Raw genomic sequence first — 17255 nt, 5'->3', positions numbered from 1 at the left:
GCCACCTCGCCCGGCTAGTTTTTTATAGTTTTTAGTAGAGACAGGGTTTCACCGTGTTAGCCAGGATGGTCTTGATCTCCTGACCTCGTGATCCGCCCGTCTCGGCCTCCCAAAGTGCTGTGATTACAGGCTTGAGCCACCGCACCCGGCCAGACATTGCCAGATTTTTATATCAGCATGATACTGGTTTGTAGAATGAGTTAGGGAGGGATCCTTTCTCCTCAGTTTTTTGGAATATTTTCAGTAAGATTGATACCAGCTCTTCTTTGTACATTTGGTGGAATTTTGCTGTGAATTCATCTGGTTCAGGGTTTTTTTTGATTGGTAGGTTTTTTCTCACTGATTCGACTTGGGAGCTTATTATATGTATGTTCAAGGTTTTGATTTCTTCCTGATTTATTCTTGGGAGATTGTGTGTTTGCAGGCATTTATTCTTTCCCTTTAGATTTTCTAGTTTGCGCATATAGATGTGTTCATGGTAGTCGCAGAGGATCTTTTGTATTTCGGTGGGATTGGTTATAATGTCACCTTTGTCATTTCTGATTTTATTTGGATCTTCTCTCTTTTTTCTTTGTTAATCTAAAGCAGTCTGTCAATCTTGTTTATTCTTTAAAAAATCAACTTTTTGTTTCATTGATTCTTTCTATGGTTTTTTTGGTCTTAATTGCATTAATTCTGCTCTGAGTTTAGTTATTTACTTTCTTTTGCCACCTTTGGGATTAGTTTATTCTTGTTTTTCTAGTTCCTTTAGGTGTGATGTTAGATTGTTAATTTGAGATCTTTCTATCTTGATGTTGGTTTTTAGTACTATAAACTTTCCTCTTAACACTGCTTTTGCCACATCTCAGAGGTTTTGTAGTGTTGTGTCTCTATTTTCATTTGCTTCTGTCAGTGGGATACCCCAGTATTATTGTGTGAGTGTCTAAGTCTTTTTGGAAGTCTAAAAGTACTTATTTCATAAAGCTGGGTGCTTCAGTGTTGGATGCATACATATTTAGGATAGCTAAATCTTGTTGGATTGAACCCTTTATCATTATGTAATGCCCTTCTTTATTCTTTTTTAATTGTTGTTTTAAAGTCTCTTTTATCTGATACAAGAATAGCAACCCCTACTCCTTTCTGTTTTTCATTTGTATGCTAGATCTTTTTCCCTCCCTTTACTTTGACCCTATGGGTATCAATACATGTGATATGAATTTCTTGAAGGCAGCAGAAAGACGGGCGTTTTTCTAAATTCAATTTCCCACTCTGTCTTTTAAGTGGAGCATTTAAGTTGTTTACATTCAGAGTTAATATTAATATGTGAGATTTTGTTTGTCATACTGCTGTTAGCTACTTGATTTGTAGTTTTGCTTATGTAGTTGCTTTATACATGGGTCCTGGATCCATGGGCTGTGTGCCTATGTGTGCTCTTATGGTAGTGAGTATCATTCTTCCATTTTCATGTTTAGAACTTCCTTAAGCATCTCTTATAGGGTGGTGATAAATTCACTTAGCAATTACTTGTCTGGGAAGGATTCTATTTCTCCTTTGTTGAGTAAGACCTGAAAAGCACAGGCAGCCAAAGCAAAAATAGTTTTACTTTTTTTACTCAAGATGGTGGATTAGAGGCTTTCAGGGTGCCTCAGCCACTTGGAAATAGCAAAATAGTGCATAAAGATAAACTCTGGGAGGAAAATGGGAATTCATCAGTATAGTGAAGGATACCCCAGGCCCTGAGGAGAAAGTGGTTAAGCAGCCCCTATGACGGCTTCAGCTGATAAAGTGAGTGAAGCTGAAGCTTTTTGATGAGGTGGGGCTTTTAAATTTTTTATTCTTTTTTTCCTTTGAGGGTATGACTGTGGTGTATGTTGTATATGACAGGCTTCATTTCTGGATGCTTTCAGAGGGTCAGGGCTCTGTATAGTTTCCTTGGTTGCAGACAGATTTGTACAGTGATTTTCTCAAATGTTGCTTGATGTAGCAATGTATTTTTGTTTGGTGGTATAATTCAAGCTGCAGACCAATAGATAGTGCTTGAGAGCAAAAGCCACGAAGAGGTTCTTACTCTGCATGCTCACCCTTGGTGGGACAGAGGAAACAGAAAAGGGTGAAAAACGTCCTTCCCCAGTGTAAATGGTCTTTGGTGGGAGTAGAGCCCCTGGAGAAGCCAGAGAAGTGCCTCTTTCAGCCCATGCTCCCGGGGCCACAATAGAAAGAGTTGCTGCCACATCTGTAGCAGTGCACTGGTGATGGGGGCAGGGTGCAAGAAATAACCCCTTCTCCAAGTCTCCAAGAGCTTTGCTGTTGCCCCTTCAGTGGCTGACATGGCACTTTCATTTCCTTTAATCCAAGGGAGACATTAGTGGGCTGCGTTTTCCCCTCCCTGAAGGGTGGTCCATGCCAAGAGTTGGATGTCCAGGCGAGTAGGGATTCACCTCCCTCTCTCCCCTTGGAATACGTGGGGCACTTTCTCCCAAACTGACCAAGGGAGCATGCTAAGGCACTCAGTAATGACACACATAGACTGGTTCCAGGTCACAAAGCTATCCCTGGCTGCAAGTCATCCTACCCAGCAGAAACCTTGGCTTCAGCAATTCTCCTCCCACTCCAGTCCTGCAATGGAAGAGAACCTAATTTCAGTACCTACTGCTCCCACACTCACTGCTCAATCCTGGCTGTGGGGTTTCTTCCCCCACTCCAGGGCAAGCACAGCTCTAGTTGTGGGGGTCTTTCCCCTACTCCAGAGCAATCTCTAGCCTGAGACTAAAATGTCTGCAGTGGCTGCTGTTGCCAGGTCGCCAATGACTTTGTATGAGCCCAGATTAAAAATGGCGTCTGCCTCTCAGTCCTAGGTCTGGGAAAATGTCTGCAGCTTTTTCCGGTGTCTTTCCCTCTCTCTATCTCTCAGCCTCTCTCCAAGCTCACTCCTGAGCTTGGAGGAAACAGAGTGCTCTCCCTTGACCTGGGTTGCACAGATGACTAGCAGAAAGGTAAGAAACAGAGGGAGATTGGGATTGGCTGCCTCCCGCATGTACTGGGCTTCACTCACTTTATCAGCTGAATGCCATCATGGGGGCTGCTTAATCTTCTCCTCCTCAGGGTCTAGGGTGTCCTTCACTGTTCTGATGAATTTCTATTTTCTTCCCAGAGTTTATTATTATTATTACTACTATTATTATTTTTCTTCTGAGACGGAGTCTTGCTCTGTCGCCCAGGCTGGAGTGCAGTGGCACGATCTCTGCTCATTGCAACATTCGCATCCCAGGTTCAGGCAATTCTCCTGCCTCAGCCTCCCCAGTAGCTGGAACTACAGGCATGCGCTACCAAGCCTGGATAATTTTTGTATTTTTAATGGAGACGGGGTTTCACCATATTGGCCGAGCTGGTCTCAAACTCCTGACCTCAAGTGATCTGCCCGCCTCAGCCTCCCAAAGTGCTGGGATTACAGGCGTGAGCCACCGCACCTGGCTTTGAGTTTATCTTTATGCACTATTTTACTGTTTCCAAATGGCTGAGGCATACTGAAAGTCTGTAATCCACGATCTTGGGTAAAAAAAAGTAAAACTGACTGGGCGCGGTGGCTCACACCTGTAATTCCAGCACATTGGGAGGCCGAGGCGAGTGGATCACCTGAGGTCGGGAGTTCGAGACCAGTCTGACCAAAATGAAGAAACCCCATCTCTATTAAAAATACAAAAAATTAGCCAGGCGTGGTGGCACATGCCTGTAATCCCAGCTACTCGAGAAGCTGAGGCATGAGAATTGCTCAAACCCGGGAGGCGGAGGTTGTGGTGAGCCAAGATAACGCCATTGCACTCCAGCCTGAGCAACAAGAGTGANAAAAAAAGAAGTCTTTAATCCATTTTGATTTTGATTAGATTTTGTATGTGGCAAAAGATAGGGTCCTAGTTTCATGCTGCACATGAATATCCAGTTTTCCCAGTACCATTTATTGAAGAGTTTGTTCTTTTCCCAATGTATGTTCTTGGCACCTTTGTCAAAAATGAGGTAAATGTGCATTCATAAACGAATGAAATCATATCCTTTGCAGCAACATGGATGAAGCTGGAGACCATAATCCTAAGTGAATTAAGGTACAAACAGAAAACAAAATATCGCATGTTCTTGTAAGTGGGAGCTATTAAACCAAGTTTAGCCAAAAGCTGCCTCCTTACATATTTTAAGTTCAGCCTAAAGGTTTCTCTGTATATTGTGAACTATAACAAGTGGAGGTGTAAACAGATGGTAGTCTACACTTGTACCAATCACTAAGTTTTGGCCAATCAAATGTAGCCAACTGTCCAAACTGTGTTCAAATAAGGCAAACGCCGAACTGTAACCAATCTAGTTGCTTCTGTACCTCTCTTCTGTTTTCTGTTATCACTTTCCTTTTTCTGTCAATAAATCTTCTTCCACCATGGGGCTGCGCCTGAGTCTCAGAGCCTACTTTGGCTCAGGAGGCTGCCCGATTCAGGAATCGTTTTTTGCTCAATTAAACTAATTTAAATATAATTTGGCTGAAGTTTTTCTTTTAACAGAGCTACACATTGAATACCCATAGACATAAACATGGGAACAGTAGACACTGCAGACTCCTAGAGAGGGGAGGAAGAAGGGCATGGGTCAAAAATCTACCTGTTGGGTATTGCTTATTACCTGAGTGCAATATACCCTTCTAAAAAACCTGTACATGTACCCCCAATATCTAAAATAAAAGTTGAGAAAAAATGAGTTCAATTGTAAATGTGTGGATTTATTTCTGGGTTCTCTGTTCTGTTCCATTGTTCTATTTACTTCTGGGTTCTCTGTTCTGTTCCAAACTGGCCTTGGTACTGGTTTTTAATGCCAATAACAAGGCTGTGTCATTATCATCCCCTCTTATCTCTCTCTCTCTCTCCCTCTAGACAAAGAGCTTCCTGAGAGTCCTTTATTACTTTCTTTGAGTTCTCAGCACCTGGCACAGTCACTGGGACATGATAAGTGCTCAAAAATATTTGAGGAATTATACTGAAATTAAGAACTATTGGACTTCTTCTCCAAGAAAACACCAAATGGCGAATGACGCTGGTGCCGGGGGGAGCCCAGAGGCCCTGGTGGCCCTGGGATGAACAGCAGTGGCTTCCGCAGAGGTTTCGGCAGTGGCATCCGGGGCCTGGGTTGCAGAGTTCACGGAGGCAAGGCCGAGGATAAGGAGTGGATGCCCGTCACCAAGCTGGGCCCCTTGGTCAAGGACATGAAGATCAAGTCCCTTGAGGATATCTATCTCTTCTCCCTGCCCATTAAAGAATCTGAGATCATTGACTTTTTCCTGGGGGCCTCTCTCAAGGACGAAGTTTTGAAGATTATGCCGCTGCAGAAGGAGACCCGTGCTGGCCAGCGCACCAGGTTCAAGGCTTTTGTTGCTATCGGGGACTACAATGGCCACGTCGGTCTGGGTGTTAAGTGCTCCAAGGAGGTGGCCACCGCCATCCGTAGGGCCATCATCCTGGCCAAGCTCTCCATTGTCCCCGTGCGCAGAGGCTACTGGGGGAACAAGATCAGCAAGCCCCACACCGTCCCTTGCAAGGTGACAGGCGGCTGCGGCTCTGTGCTGGTGCGCCTCATCCCTGCACCCAGGGGCACTGGTGTCGTCTCAGCGCCTGTGCCCGAGAAGCTGCTCATGATGGCTGGTATCGATGACTGCTACACCTCAGCCCGGAGCTGCACTGCTACCCTGGGCAACTTTGCCAAGGCCACCTTTGATGCCATCTCTAAGACCTACAGCTACCTGACCCCCGATCTCTGGAAGAAGATTGTATTTACCAAGTCTCCCTATCAGGAATTCACTGATCACCTCGTCAAGACCCACAGCAGAGTCTCCGTGCAGCGGACCCAGGCTCCACCTGTGGCTACAAGATAGGATTTTCATACAAGAAAAATAAAGTGAATTAAGCCTGAAAAAAAAAAAAAAGGAATATTGGAGAATCTACAGAAGCAGCCAAGAAAGATGAAAACGGCATTCACAAAGAAAGAAAAAGAAAAGCTGGCACACTGTTTAGCCTAAAGAAAATAATGAGGCATTTACCAGTCTTCAAAGAGATTTGATAATGAATTTTAAACCAAAAGATGCTAACTTTGAAGGAGTCATTTTTACATATAAGTGCACTTTATGTATGCTATCCCTTAATCTGAAAGAATAGGAAAGAGGGGGCAGGCAGGAGGGAAGGGGAGAGAGGGGAGAGAGAGAGAGAGAGAGAGAGAGAGAGAGAGAGAGAGAGAGAGAGAGAGAGAGAAACTAAACTACCCTGGGTTACACACAGATTTCTCCATAGCATCTTTCAGTGGCAGAAAATAGTGGTGTGATGTGTACACCATTCTGAGGAAAATAATGACCCTAAAGTGTGATCCTAAAATGTTATGTCCAGTCAAGTTGTCCTTTTAACTGTAAAGCTCAAAGACAGCCATTCTTAAATATGTGAACACTCAAGAAATACAATACTCATAAATCTTCCTTGACAGAATTTTGGCCACAAAATCCAGATAACCAAGAAGTGAATAAAAATATTTAGAAATTGAGAAGAAATGGTAAAAGACTGATAGTGAGGACTGAATTGATTTCAATGTAAAATGGAGACTGAATAATTGTGGAAGTTAAGGTAATAGAACAGAATATAAATGTTATTAGAACTAAAAAAAATAAAAATCTAAAGGTGGGAGAAAGGTTAGAAGCCATGAGCAGGCTAATTTCCTTATCTATAGCAGAAAGTCAATAGATACTATCTAAAGTTGAAATGCATAATTATAAAATGATTCCAGAGGGGGTAAAGTTGCTGTCCAGTTAGTTTCCCTGTCTACTCAAAGGACTAAACTAGAGAGTGGACTTTGCCACTAAGTTCCATTATATATTTAAGAACTATCTTCTTGAAATCAAAATTGATTGAGGACTATCCTTTCCCTAAGATTAAAAGAAGCAACAATCTCCACATTAGATGTTTTAAAGGCTGGGTAACCAACCATCTGTCTGCAGTTTAGAAATGAGTGCAGAGAGACATTAACGTCCTTATAAGCTGCAAATTTCTGGTGTCAGAAAGAAGGCTGAAGCCTACCACCCACTAGCCCTAGGCTCTGGTGTTCATCCCACTACTATCAAACCACCAATGAGAGCAAACTAAAATGAAAAAGAATGGAACCAGCCAGCCAGTACAACCTTAGTGCTTAGGCAAGGATACGCAGGAGAGAGCAGGACAATGAGCTCAGACCCATCTCCAGACCCTCAGGGTTAAGATCCAAAGAGAGAGAGAGAGAGAGAGCAAGGGAGAGAGACTGGTAAACGGGATAGCAGTCTTTATAGATAGTAGCCTCTCTGCTTGAGGAAGAAGGCATAAGGATCCGAACATAAATTCCTGGGGGCCTAGTTCTGTAATTCTGGTCCAGCAGCAATACGGACAGTGAATGAGACAAAGCAAGAGGAAGAAAAATTATAGCCCAGTCTTATCACGTATGCACACAGTCTCTTTGTACACTTGCAGTCTCTCACACAGATGCCTTCAGTATCCTGTGCCCTTTGCCTTCATACTTAGAGAACATCCCTTACCTGTCTGCCGCCTGTTGTTTCTTCTTCCCTGTTTCTGGTTATCTCCATAACTGGAGTCTTTCCTCAGACAAAAACAAAACCCATCTATCTGTCTCTCGGTTTCAACAGGCAATCCCTAATTTGCCATTGCCATGAAAACTTTGGGATACTGGGGAGAAAGAAGAGAAGGAGAAGCAGGCTTTGTTTGGCTAGTGATTGTCAAACCTTGGTGCAGAAAAAGACTTCTGGGAAAAGAGTTAGCAGAGAGAGCACAAGACAGGGGAAAAAGAAAAGAAAGAAACTTTCTGGGCATGTTGTTTTGGCTGAAGAATGTGTCAGAAAGAGAAGGAAAATCTGAGTTTGACATTGTCAGCACCCTGAATGTTGTCTTCGGTATTGTCTGAGCACTTTACTCAGTGTCTTTCCACTCAAGCATTAATTTGGCTATAGTGACTGGAGCAAAATCCCTGCGTCTCAATGCCCGATTTCTTCATCAGTATGAAGAGGATAATCATCAGTGGAAGGAGGACATATGAAATGGTAAAGTTTCTTAAAACATTCTAGAGAGATGCAGGGGATCACAGCATTATATGTGAAGTCCCTTGCCCAATGAGATACCATCTCACACCAGTTAGAATGGCAATCATTAAAAAGTCAGGAAACAACAGGTGCTGGAGAGGATGTGGAGAAATAGGAACACTTTTACACTGTTGGTGGGATTGTAAACTAGTTCAACCATTGTGGAAAACAGTATGGCGATTCCTCAAGGATCTAGAACTAGAAATACCATTTGACCCAGCCATCCCATTACTGGGTATATACCCAAAGGATTATAAATCATGCTGCTATAAAGACACATGCACACTTATGTTTACTGCGGCACTATTCACAATAGCAAAGACTTGGAATCAACCCAAATGTCCATCAGTGACAGACTGGATTAAGAAAATGTGGCACATATACACCATGGAATACTATGCAGCCATAAAAAGGATGAGTTTGTGTCCTTCGTAGGGACATGGATGCAGCTGGAGACCATCATTCTCAGCAAACTATCGCAAGAACAGAAAACCAGACACCGCATGTTCTCACTCATAGGTGGGAATTGAACAATGAGATCACTTGGACTTGGGAAGGGGAACATCACACACCACGGCCTATTATGGGGAGGGGGGAGGTGGGAGGGAGGACATTGGGAGTTATACCTGATGTAAACGACGAGTCGATGGGTGCAGCACACCAACATGGCACAAGTATACATATGTAACAAACCTGCACGTTGTGCACATGTACCCTAGAACTTAAAGTATAATAATAAAAAGAAAAAAAAAAGAGAAATTTTTAAAAATATATTGAGACAAGCATAAGTGGAAAAACAACATACCAAAACTTATGTGATGCAGCAAAAGCAGTTCTAAGAGAGAATTTTATAGCAATGGAAAAAAAAAAGAATATAAAAGAAATGTGAGATGGAAGATACTTATAGTGTGAGTGTAGAAAGTGAACTGGAAAGCAGAAATTGGGAAAAATGCACCACGACCTATTTTCTCATAGCATTAAGCTGTGGTAATAATTGGTTTCACTCATTCATTTCCTGTAGACATTTCGTCATTGTTTGATGTTCAGTGTCTTTAAAACTGTTGTTTCATGTATTATTTGTTTGCTTTTGTGTTTTTCAGTTGGGAGGGCAAATATGGTCTCTGTTACTCTGCCTTGGATGGAATAGTTGTTGTCTTAAAGTACTAAGTTTTAGAGTGGTTTGTGATATAGCTATGATTAAAACTAAAATTGACAGCTAGATATGGGATGTTTCCATGAAAGAAAACCCTACAATATGTGGTACCAGCGTTGTGACTAGGCAGAAAGCATAGACTGGAAACATGTGCAAGGAAATTAGAAAACTGACAAATTGCATTAAGTAGTGAAACTATTTGTAAACCTATCACCTGCAGAAACTTGGCAGAGTGAAAAGTTCTAATGAACTTTAGTACGTGAGTAAGGACACTTTCAGGAAAAGTATTTCACTTTGTCAGTATAATAAGGAACTATAAGAAAATGATGAGCTAATGAGATAAAAAGCCAGTTTGCAAATGTAATTTAAAGAGAGCATAGAGGGGCCAGGACAAGTTCAGAAAGCAACATTTCTTATCTCCCATTTATCTGCTTAGCAATAGATTCCCAAAGTCAAAATCAGGGTTATTTACATTTAGTGTGTTATTGATATAATTGGATTAAAAACTATCCTTTTGCTAGTTATTTTACAATTCCATTACATCTTCACTATCATCTTATACCTCTTTTTTATTATTCAGTGGTTGCTCTAGGGTTTGCAACAACTCACCATAGTCTACCTGAAAACATTATCTGATATAGTTTGGATATTTTTCCCTGCCCAAACCTCATGTTGAATTGTAATCCCCAATGCTGGAGGTGGGGCCTGGTGGGAGGTGTTTGGATCATGGGGGCAGATCCTTTCTGGCTTGGTGCTGTCTTCGTGATAATGAGTTCTTGTGAGATCTGGTCATTTAAAGGTGCGTGGCACCTCCTCCCACCACTCTCTCTCTCTGTTGGCTCCTGCTTTCATGATGGGATGTGCCTACTCCTCTTTCACCTTCTGACATGACTGTAAGCTTCTTGAGGCCTCCCTAGAAGCAAAGCAGATGCCAGCACCATGTTTCCTATAAAGCCTGCAGAGTCATGAGCCAGTTACATCTCTTTTCTTTAAAAATTACTCAATCTCAGATATTTCTTTATAACAATGCAAGAACAGCTTAACACAGCACCATAGTCTTCAAATTCCCTTTTTAGCTACTGTTACTTGTGTTTAAGGTGGGTTCTGGGAGACAAAAATTTTTGTGTTCTTGCTCCACTGTCCATGTTGTGCCATCTCTGTATGCCTTTGCCACCAGAGGTCTCTCTCCACACACTTTTTCCTATCCTAGTGGTAAACTGCTCTTATTACCTGGTGCCAGGATCATTGTTGGGATAGGCGTGTTGTTGTCCCAATCTATCCTAAATCTTAGGCTGTCTCTTCTACCTGTGGTTGAAGGCAAGACTTTCTCAGGGTTCCTATTTGTATGCCCAGAAAAGCCAAAATGCCTTGTGTCTGTGGTTGGTCTTGGGTAGGAGATTCCTCCCCATCACTAGCAGATCTCTCTTTTGTATTGATACGGGGTTTTGGGGCCCAAGACGATTTCTTTTCCCTCCCCTAGGTGATGAAGCATTTTTGTTTTTACCTGTACCTCAGTGACACTGGATCTTTGCTTGTGTCTGGGGCTAGTGTTTCCTATCCTTCCCTCATTCCTTCCTTACATGCAGTGGAATCTTGCCTGAGTCTTAGAGGTAAGAGAGTTCACTGCCCTTGCTCTAGCAGCTTAAGACTTTTAAAAGGGGAAGTGGGGACTTTGTGTATGTCACCCAGTAGCAGCCTATCACTTGATGCTTGCCTGTACCATGAAGGTCTTCTTCAGATCTCTTGCCTTGCTCCCAACCCTTCTCTTTTTTTGAGACAGGATCTCACTCTGTTGCCCTGGCTGCAGTACAGTGGCACGATCTCAGCTCACTGCAACCTCTGCCTCCTGGACTCGAGCGATCTTCCTGCCTCAGCCCTCTGAGTAGCTGGGACTACAGGTGCATGCCACCACATCCAACTAATTTTTATATTTTTAGTAGAGACAGGGTCTCACCATGTTGACCAGGCTGGCCTCGAACTCCTGGGCTCAAGCAATCCACTTGCCTCGGTCTCCCAAAGTGCTGGGATTATAGGAGTGAGGCACTGTGCTTGGCCCTAACTCTCAATCTTTCTTGTGAGCATTTGGTAGAGGCCCAACTTCTTACGTCTGTGGCTCTTAGATATTCTAAATAGATATGCTAGCCCACACCTGGCCTTTAAGAATTTGCTAAAATTTTATTTGATTTCTTCTTACCCAGCCACTTTTCTCTTGTGCTATACTATAGATGAAATACTTCATTTCACAGAAACAGAGTCCTATCCCAGTATACATGGTTGGCTTGAGTCCTCAGCTATGTAATGGGCTCAAGAAAAATTATTGTTCTAGATTATCTGGCATTTTCTCTGCTAAATTGGGAGCAACACTCTTACATAATTTTTCTACTTTTTTTTCCAATTATAAGTACAAATATAGGAATTTTGACTAGAATTTTACTAAAGTTAACATTAGAGATTATACAACATTATACAATTTGGTCTTACATCCAGAAATACGGGTATTTTCACTCATTTTACAAAAAGCATCTTCTAGATTCTTTATGATATGGAGTTATGATTTGTTAACTGAGTTTAACTTAAATTCCATATTGTTACAAACACAAATTGAAGTGGCTTCAATTTTATGGTATTAAAATATATTTAAAGTAAACATGGAAATTGAAAAGTATTAGGTTGGAACCAAATAATCGTAAAGGTACCTAGGATTATAACACAAATTAAACATTATATTTAACTCTGAGATTCCTAGGAGAAAAGACAAAAAGGAAAACAGTACATTATATAGTTCTCATAGTTTAATAGAAAGAATGCATTTTTTTGGTAGGTAGTTCCTTTTAGAAGTAACAAAATACAAAATGAGTTCAACCACTGCTTTATAGAAAATAGGGAAATGTTCTTCAATTGAGCATTTCTTTTCCTCACATTAATAAAGTCTGCACACATCTCCTATGTTAATAGGAAATAGGAATTTCAGATAACAAATGTGGAAAGTTGAAATAATCCTGACAAATTTTTCAAATCAATTGTTGAAAATATTTATTTAGAAAAAAATCTTTAGTTGGAAAACAGCAGAAACCAAAGAAAAACACACTTCATGTAAACAACAGAACACTACGCTAAGTTTAGTTCTACAATAAAAGGCACATAAATCTGTGTGTGGGCAAGGATGAGGATACAGAGAAAAGAAAAAGAAAATTGAGAGAGAGGTAGAAGATAACTCTTTGCTTACTGCAGGTCTTGTCACCTCTGGAAAATAATAAGTTAGGATGGCCCTAGTCTACTAGCATGCCAGAGGCAGAACCAATATAATCTCCTAAAATATGAGATATGTGTCAATTCTTAGGGTAACTCACTAAGGTGGTTTGGTTCCACCAATGAATAAAGTTTCTAATTCTACACTAAGCTCATCCTTTGGAACATCAATCTCATCTCCAGATTCTTCCCCAAGCTTCTTCCACCAGGGTGCTTGTATGTGCTTCAGGGTTGTGAGATGGGCCTGCTTGGCCTTGGCTGCCACAGGCCTGGATCTACTTAGGAAGAGCTCAGGTTCTTTGCCTTCTGCCTCCTTTAGACTTGGTGCCTCTGTAGTGGACAGAAAATAAATAGATGAGAACAAGAGTCCTACGCCAGGCAGGTAGGAACTTGGAAGTTACAGAGCTGTAACTCTGCAGGCAGAAACAGCATTCCAACTCTGAATGTATTACTTTTGAGACAGGGTCTCGCTCTATTGCCTAAGCTGGAGTGCAGTAGCATGATCACAGTTCGCTGCAGCCTCAACCTCCTGGGCTCAAGTGATTCTCCCACCTCAGCTTCCTAAGTACCTGGGACTATGCCACCATACCCAGCTAATATTTTTTTCTTCTTTGTAGAGATCTCAGTATGCTGCCCAGGCTGGTCTCAAACTTCTGGACTCAAGCAATCCTTCTGCCTCAGCTTCCCTAAGTGTTGGGATTACAGCCATGAGTCAACATATTTGGCCCATTTCTGGTTTTTTTGAGATAGAGTTTTGCTCTTGTTGCCCAGGCTGGAATGCAATGGTGCGATCTCAGCTCACTGCAACCTCCGCCTCCTGGGTTCAAGTAATTCTCCTACCTCAGCCTTCTGAGTAGCTGGGATTACAGGCATGCACCACCATGTCTGGTTAATTTTGTATTTTTAGTAGAGATGGGGGTTTCACCATGTCGGTCAGGCTGGTCTCGAACTCCTGACCTCAGATGATCTGCCTACCTCGGCCTCCCAAAATGTTGGGATTACAAGCATGAGCCACCGCGCCCGGCCATTTCTGTGTTTAAAGGAATAAAAAAAGATGTAGATTTTTGTAAGATGGTTTATTTATTTATTTTTATTATTATTTTTGAGACGGAGTCTTACTCTGTCACCTACGCTGGAGTGCAGTGGCATGATCTCTGCTCACTACAACCTCCGCCTCCTGGGTTCAAGCAATTCTCCTGCCTCAGCCTCCCGAGTAGCTGGGATTACAGGCACCCGCCACCATGCCCAGCTAATTTTTGTATTTTTAGATGGGGTTTCACCATGTTGGTTATGTGGTCTCAAACTCCTGACCTCATGATCCGCCTACTTCGGCCTCCCAAAGTGCTGGGATTAGAGGCGTGAGCCACCTCGCCCAGCCAAGATGGTTTATTTAAAGAACAGAAACTTTAATAGAACCTCGTCCTATAGATGAGAGGCTCAGTTTCAGCCATTTATCCAATTTCAAAATATAAAATTCCCAAGTAGTAGCCATTAGAGAAAACACTGGTCCTTTCTGTTCACATACACTAAAGAAATCCAAGAGGCTGACTGAAACACAGGGGCTTCATGGATGGGATCTCTCGTTAAATGGGTCAGTGGTTATGATGAATTAATTTTTGTAAAAGTACTTCATTAAAAATTATAGGCCAGGCGCAGTTGCTCACGCCTATAATCGCAGCACTTTGGGAGGCTAAGGTAGGCAGGTCACAAGGTCAAGAGACTGAGACCATCCTGGCCAACATGGTGAAACTCTGTGTCTACTAAAACTACAAAAATTAGCTGGGCATGGTGGTGCTCATCTGTAGTCCCAGCTGAGGCAGGAGAATCATTTAAACCTGGGAGGCAGAGGTTGCAGTGAGCCAAGATCACGCCACTGCACTCCAGCCTGGCAACGGAGCAAGACTCCGTCTCAAAAAAATAAAAAAAAATTATAAAATGCGCTACAAGAGAATGACACTGTAACTATTGTCATCATCTACTTATAAAATATGACCAAAAGCTTTTCAGATTAAATAGTAAAAGATGGCTAGGAGGGCTCAGCATCTGAAATTAATAACTTCGGGGTGACACATATGAATGATGGCAAGGCTTCGGGAAACAGGTAAGAAGGAGGTTATAAAATCCGCATCATTTGAAAACATTACGTGCTGGTCTGATCTATGTAGAAATTTCCTGAGGTTAGGGGATGAGTTAAAGATGCTTACTAATGGTTTCCTTCTGAAGGTTTTGGATGTCACAAACCTTGCATAGGTTGTTCCTTTTAGAGAACAAAAGTAAAATGAGCACATACTCATTAGCTGTTCAACGTTGGTGCTGATCTGTGCCATCAGAGCTTCTCTGTGCTGCTGGGCTCGCTCTTCCATGGCCCTGCCCATGAAGTAGTGTTGCAGTCGTTCTTGAGCTTGGGCATGGAGCTCCCTACTGACCACATCTGACATTGGAGAGCCCTGGAAACACAGGACAGAAAAACTTATCACAAAGAGGACATAGGTATCAAAGTACCCCACCACTTAGCAGAGGTTTTAGAATGCTTAGCTGTCTCTCATTTTATCAATTGAATCTTATGATTGATATCTATCTTGTACTCTTATGCAAGTATTAAATAGTCTCTTAAAAGTTTTAGATAAAAATAATGGTGTAGAAGTTTTTTGTCTTTCTTTTTTGTATGTGACCATACTTTACTTTCTCAGACACTGTGGAATTATGGGAGAGGAGATAAAAAACAACTACAAAAAACAACCTGATTAAAAAATGAACAAAATATAATCCTGTGGGGAAAAAAATGACTTGAATAGACATTTCTGCAAAAAAGATAAAGAAACGGCCAGTAAACACATGAAAAGATGCTCAAAATCACTAATTAGGAAAATGCAAGTTCAAACCATAAGGTATAACTTCGTATCTATTAGCTACTATCAAAAACAACGACTACAACAAAAATAACTAATGCTGACAAGGATGTACAGAAACTGGAACCCTGTGTGTGACTGGTGGAAATGTAAAATGGTATAGCCACTATGGAAAACAGTATGGCAGTTCCTCAAAAAAATTTTAAAAAGAATTAGCATATAATCTAGCATTTACATTTCTGGATACTCACCCAAAAGAATTGAAAGCAAGTACACAAACAGATATTTGTACACACATGCTCACAGTAGCATTATTCACAATAGCCAAAGGGTGGAAGGAACCCAAGTGTTCCTTGGATAAACAAAATGTAGTATACATAATGGAATATTATTCAGCCTTTAAAAACTAGAAAATTCTGACACATGCTAAAACATGAACCTTGAAGACATTATACCAAGTAAAACAACAAAGTATGATTCCACTAATGAGGTACTTAGAGTAGGCAAATTCATAGAGACAGAAAGCAGAATGGTGGTTACCAGGAGCTGGGTAGTGGGGGAATGGTGAGTTAGTGTTTAATGGATGCAGAGTTTCAGTTCTGCAAGATGAAAAAAGTTCTCAAGATGGATGGTGGTGATGGTTGCACAAACAATATGAATGCACTCAATGCTAGCAAACTACATTTAAACATAGTTAAAATGGTACTTTTTACATTTTATCTATTTTACCACCCTGAAAATAAATAAATTTAAAAAATATAGGTACCTGAGGCCACACAAAACTTACTGTATCAGAATTTCTTGGGGTGTGTGGGGCTTGGGTATATAATCTTTATAAAGGCAATTAAATTTGTAAACGATTAAAACTGTTAAAAGCAGTATGTCCTCTCTACAGAGCTTAGGAACTGATTATCTGTTTATTGAAGAGAAGGCATGCTTCTGTCTGTCTTCATTCTATCTCTGCTTTAAAAACTTTCAGTTGTGGTTCTGCCCCTCTCTCCAATTAGGTTCTGGTGCTTGGCTAAGGGAGGAGTTGCTAATATGATTGATCAGCACTTAAGAGATTCGTTGGCCATATACACCATGGAATACTATGCAGCCCTAAAAAAGGATGAGTTCATGTCCTTTGCAGGGACATGGTTTATGTCCTGGAAGCTGGAAACCATCATTCTCAGCAAACTAACACAAGAACAGAAAACCAAATACTGCATGTTCTCACCCATAAGTGGAAGTTGAAAAATGAGAACATGTGGACGCAGGGAGGGGAACATCACACAGTGGGGCCTATCGGGGGGTGGGGAGCTAGGGGAGGGATAGCATTAGGAGAAAAACCTAATGTAGATGACAGGTTGATGGGTCCCAGACCACCCATGGCACGTGTATACCCATGTAACAAACCTGCACGTTTCGCACATGTATCCCAGAACTTAGAGTATAATAATAACTAAAAAGAAGAGATTCATTGGCCATGTTTTATTGGTGGCCAGGCTGATTATTTTTAAAAGCTCAGGGCCCCTAAAATTTTTTTAAGCACTTAGGTTAAAAGAACTTTATTAAAAATACAGCTTTATTCACTCCTCAGCAAATGTACAAGAACAGAAATTATAACAAACTGTCTCTCAGACCACAGTGCAGTCAAACTAGAACTCAGGACTAAGAAACTCAATCAAAACCGCACGACTACATGGAAACTGAACAACCTGCTCCTGAATTACTACTGGGTACATAACGAAATGAAGGCAGAAATAAAGATGCTCTTTGAAACCAATGAGAATAAAGATACAACATACCAGAATCTCTGGGACACATTTAAAGCAGTGTGTGGAGGGAAATTTATAGCACTAAATGCCCACAAGAGAAAGCTGGAAAGATCTAAAATTGACACTCTAAC

General features: G+C 41.5%; 1 protein-coding gene and 1 pseudogene across 2 annotated transcripts in view; one reads left to right on the top strand and one right to left on the bottom strand.

Annotated features, from left to right (window-relative positions):
- Positions 1-5033: 5033 nt before the first annotated feature.
- LOC108541549 (40S ribosomal protein S2 pseudogene) lies at positions 5034-6081 on the top strand (annotated as a pseudogene). The gene has a single exon (XR_001888983.1). The product of XR_001888983.1 is annotated as a 40S ribosomal protein S2 pseudogene (transcript).
- A 5964-nt stretch (positions 6082-12045) lies between these two features.
- Positions 12046-17255, bottom strand: part of IQCB1 (IQ motif containing B1) — a 78268-nt gene continuing 73058 nt past the window's right edge. Inside the window, 2 exon segments of the mRNA XM_017891065.1 lie at positions 12046-12845; positions 14806-14962. Of these exon segments, the coding sequence (XP_017746554.1) occupies positions 12616-12845; positions 14806-14962 (387 nt within the window). The 3' untranslated portion in view covers positions 12046-12615.

Source organism: Rhinopithecus bieti, unplaced genomic scaffold (assembly GCF_001698545.2).
Source record: "Rhinopithecus bieti isolate Rb0 unplaced genomic scaffold, ASM169854v2 scaffold_759, whole genome shotgun sequence".
In the NCBI taxonomy this organism is placed as follows: domain Eukaryota; kingdom Metazoa; phylum Chordata; class Mammalia; order Primates; family Cercopithecidae; genus Rhinopithecus; species Rhinopithecus bieti.
Note: the sequence above shows the minus strand (reverse complement) of the source record. Positions and strands in the feature narration are given on the sequence as shown.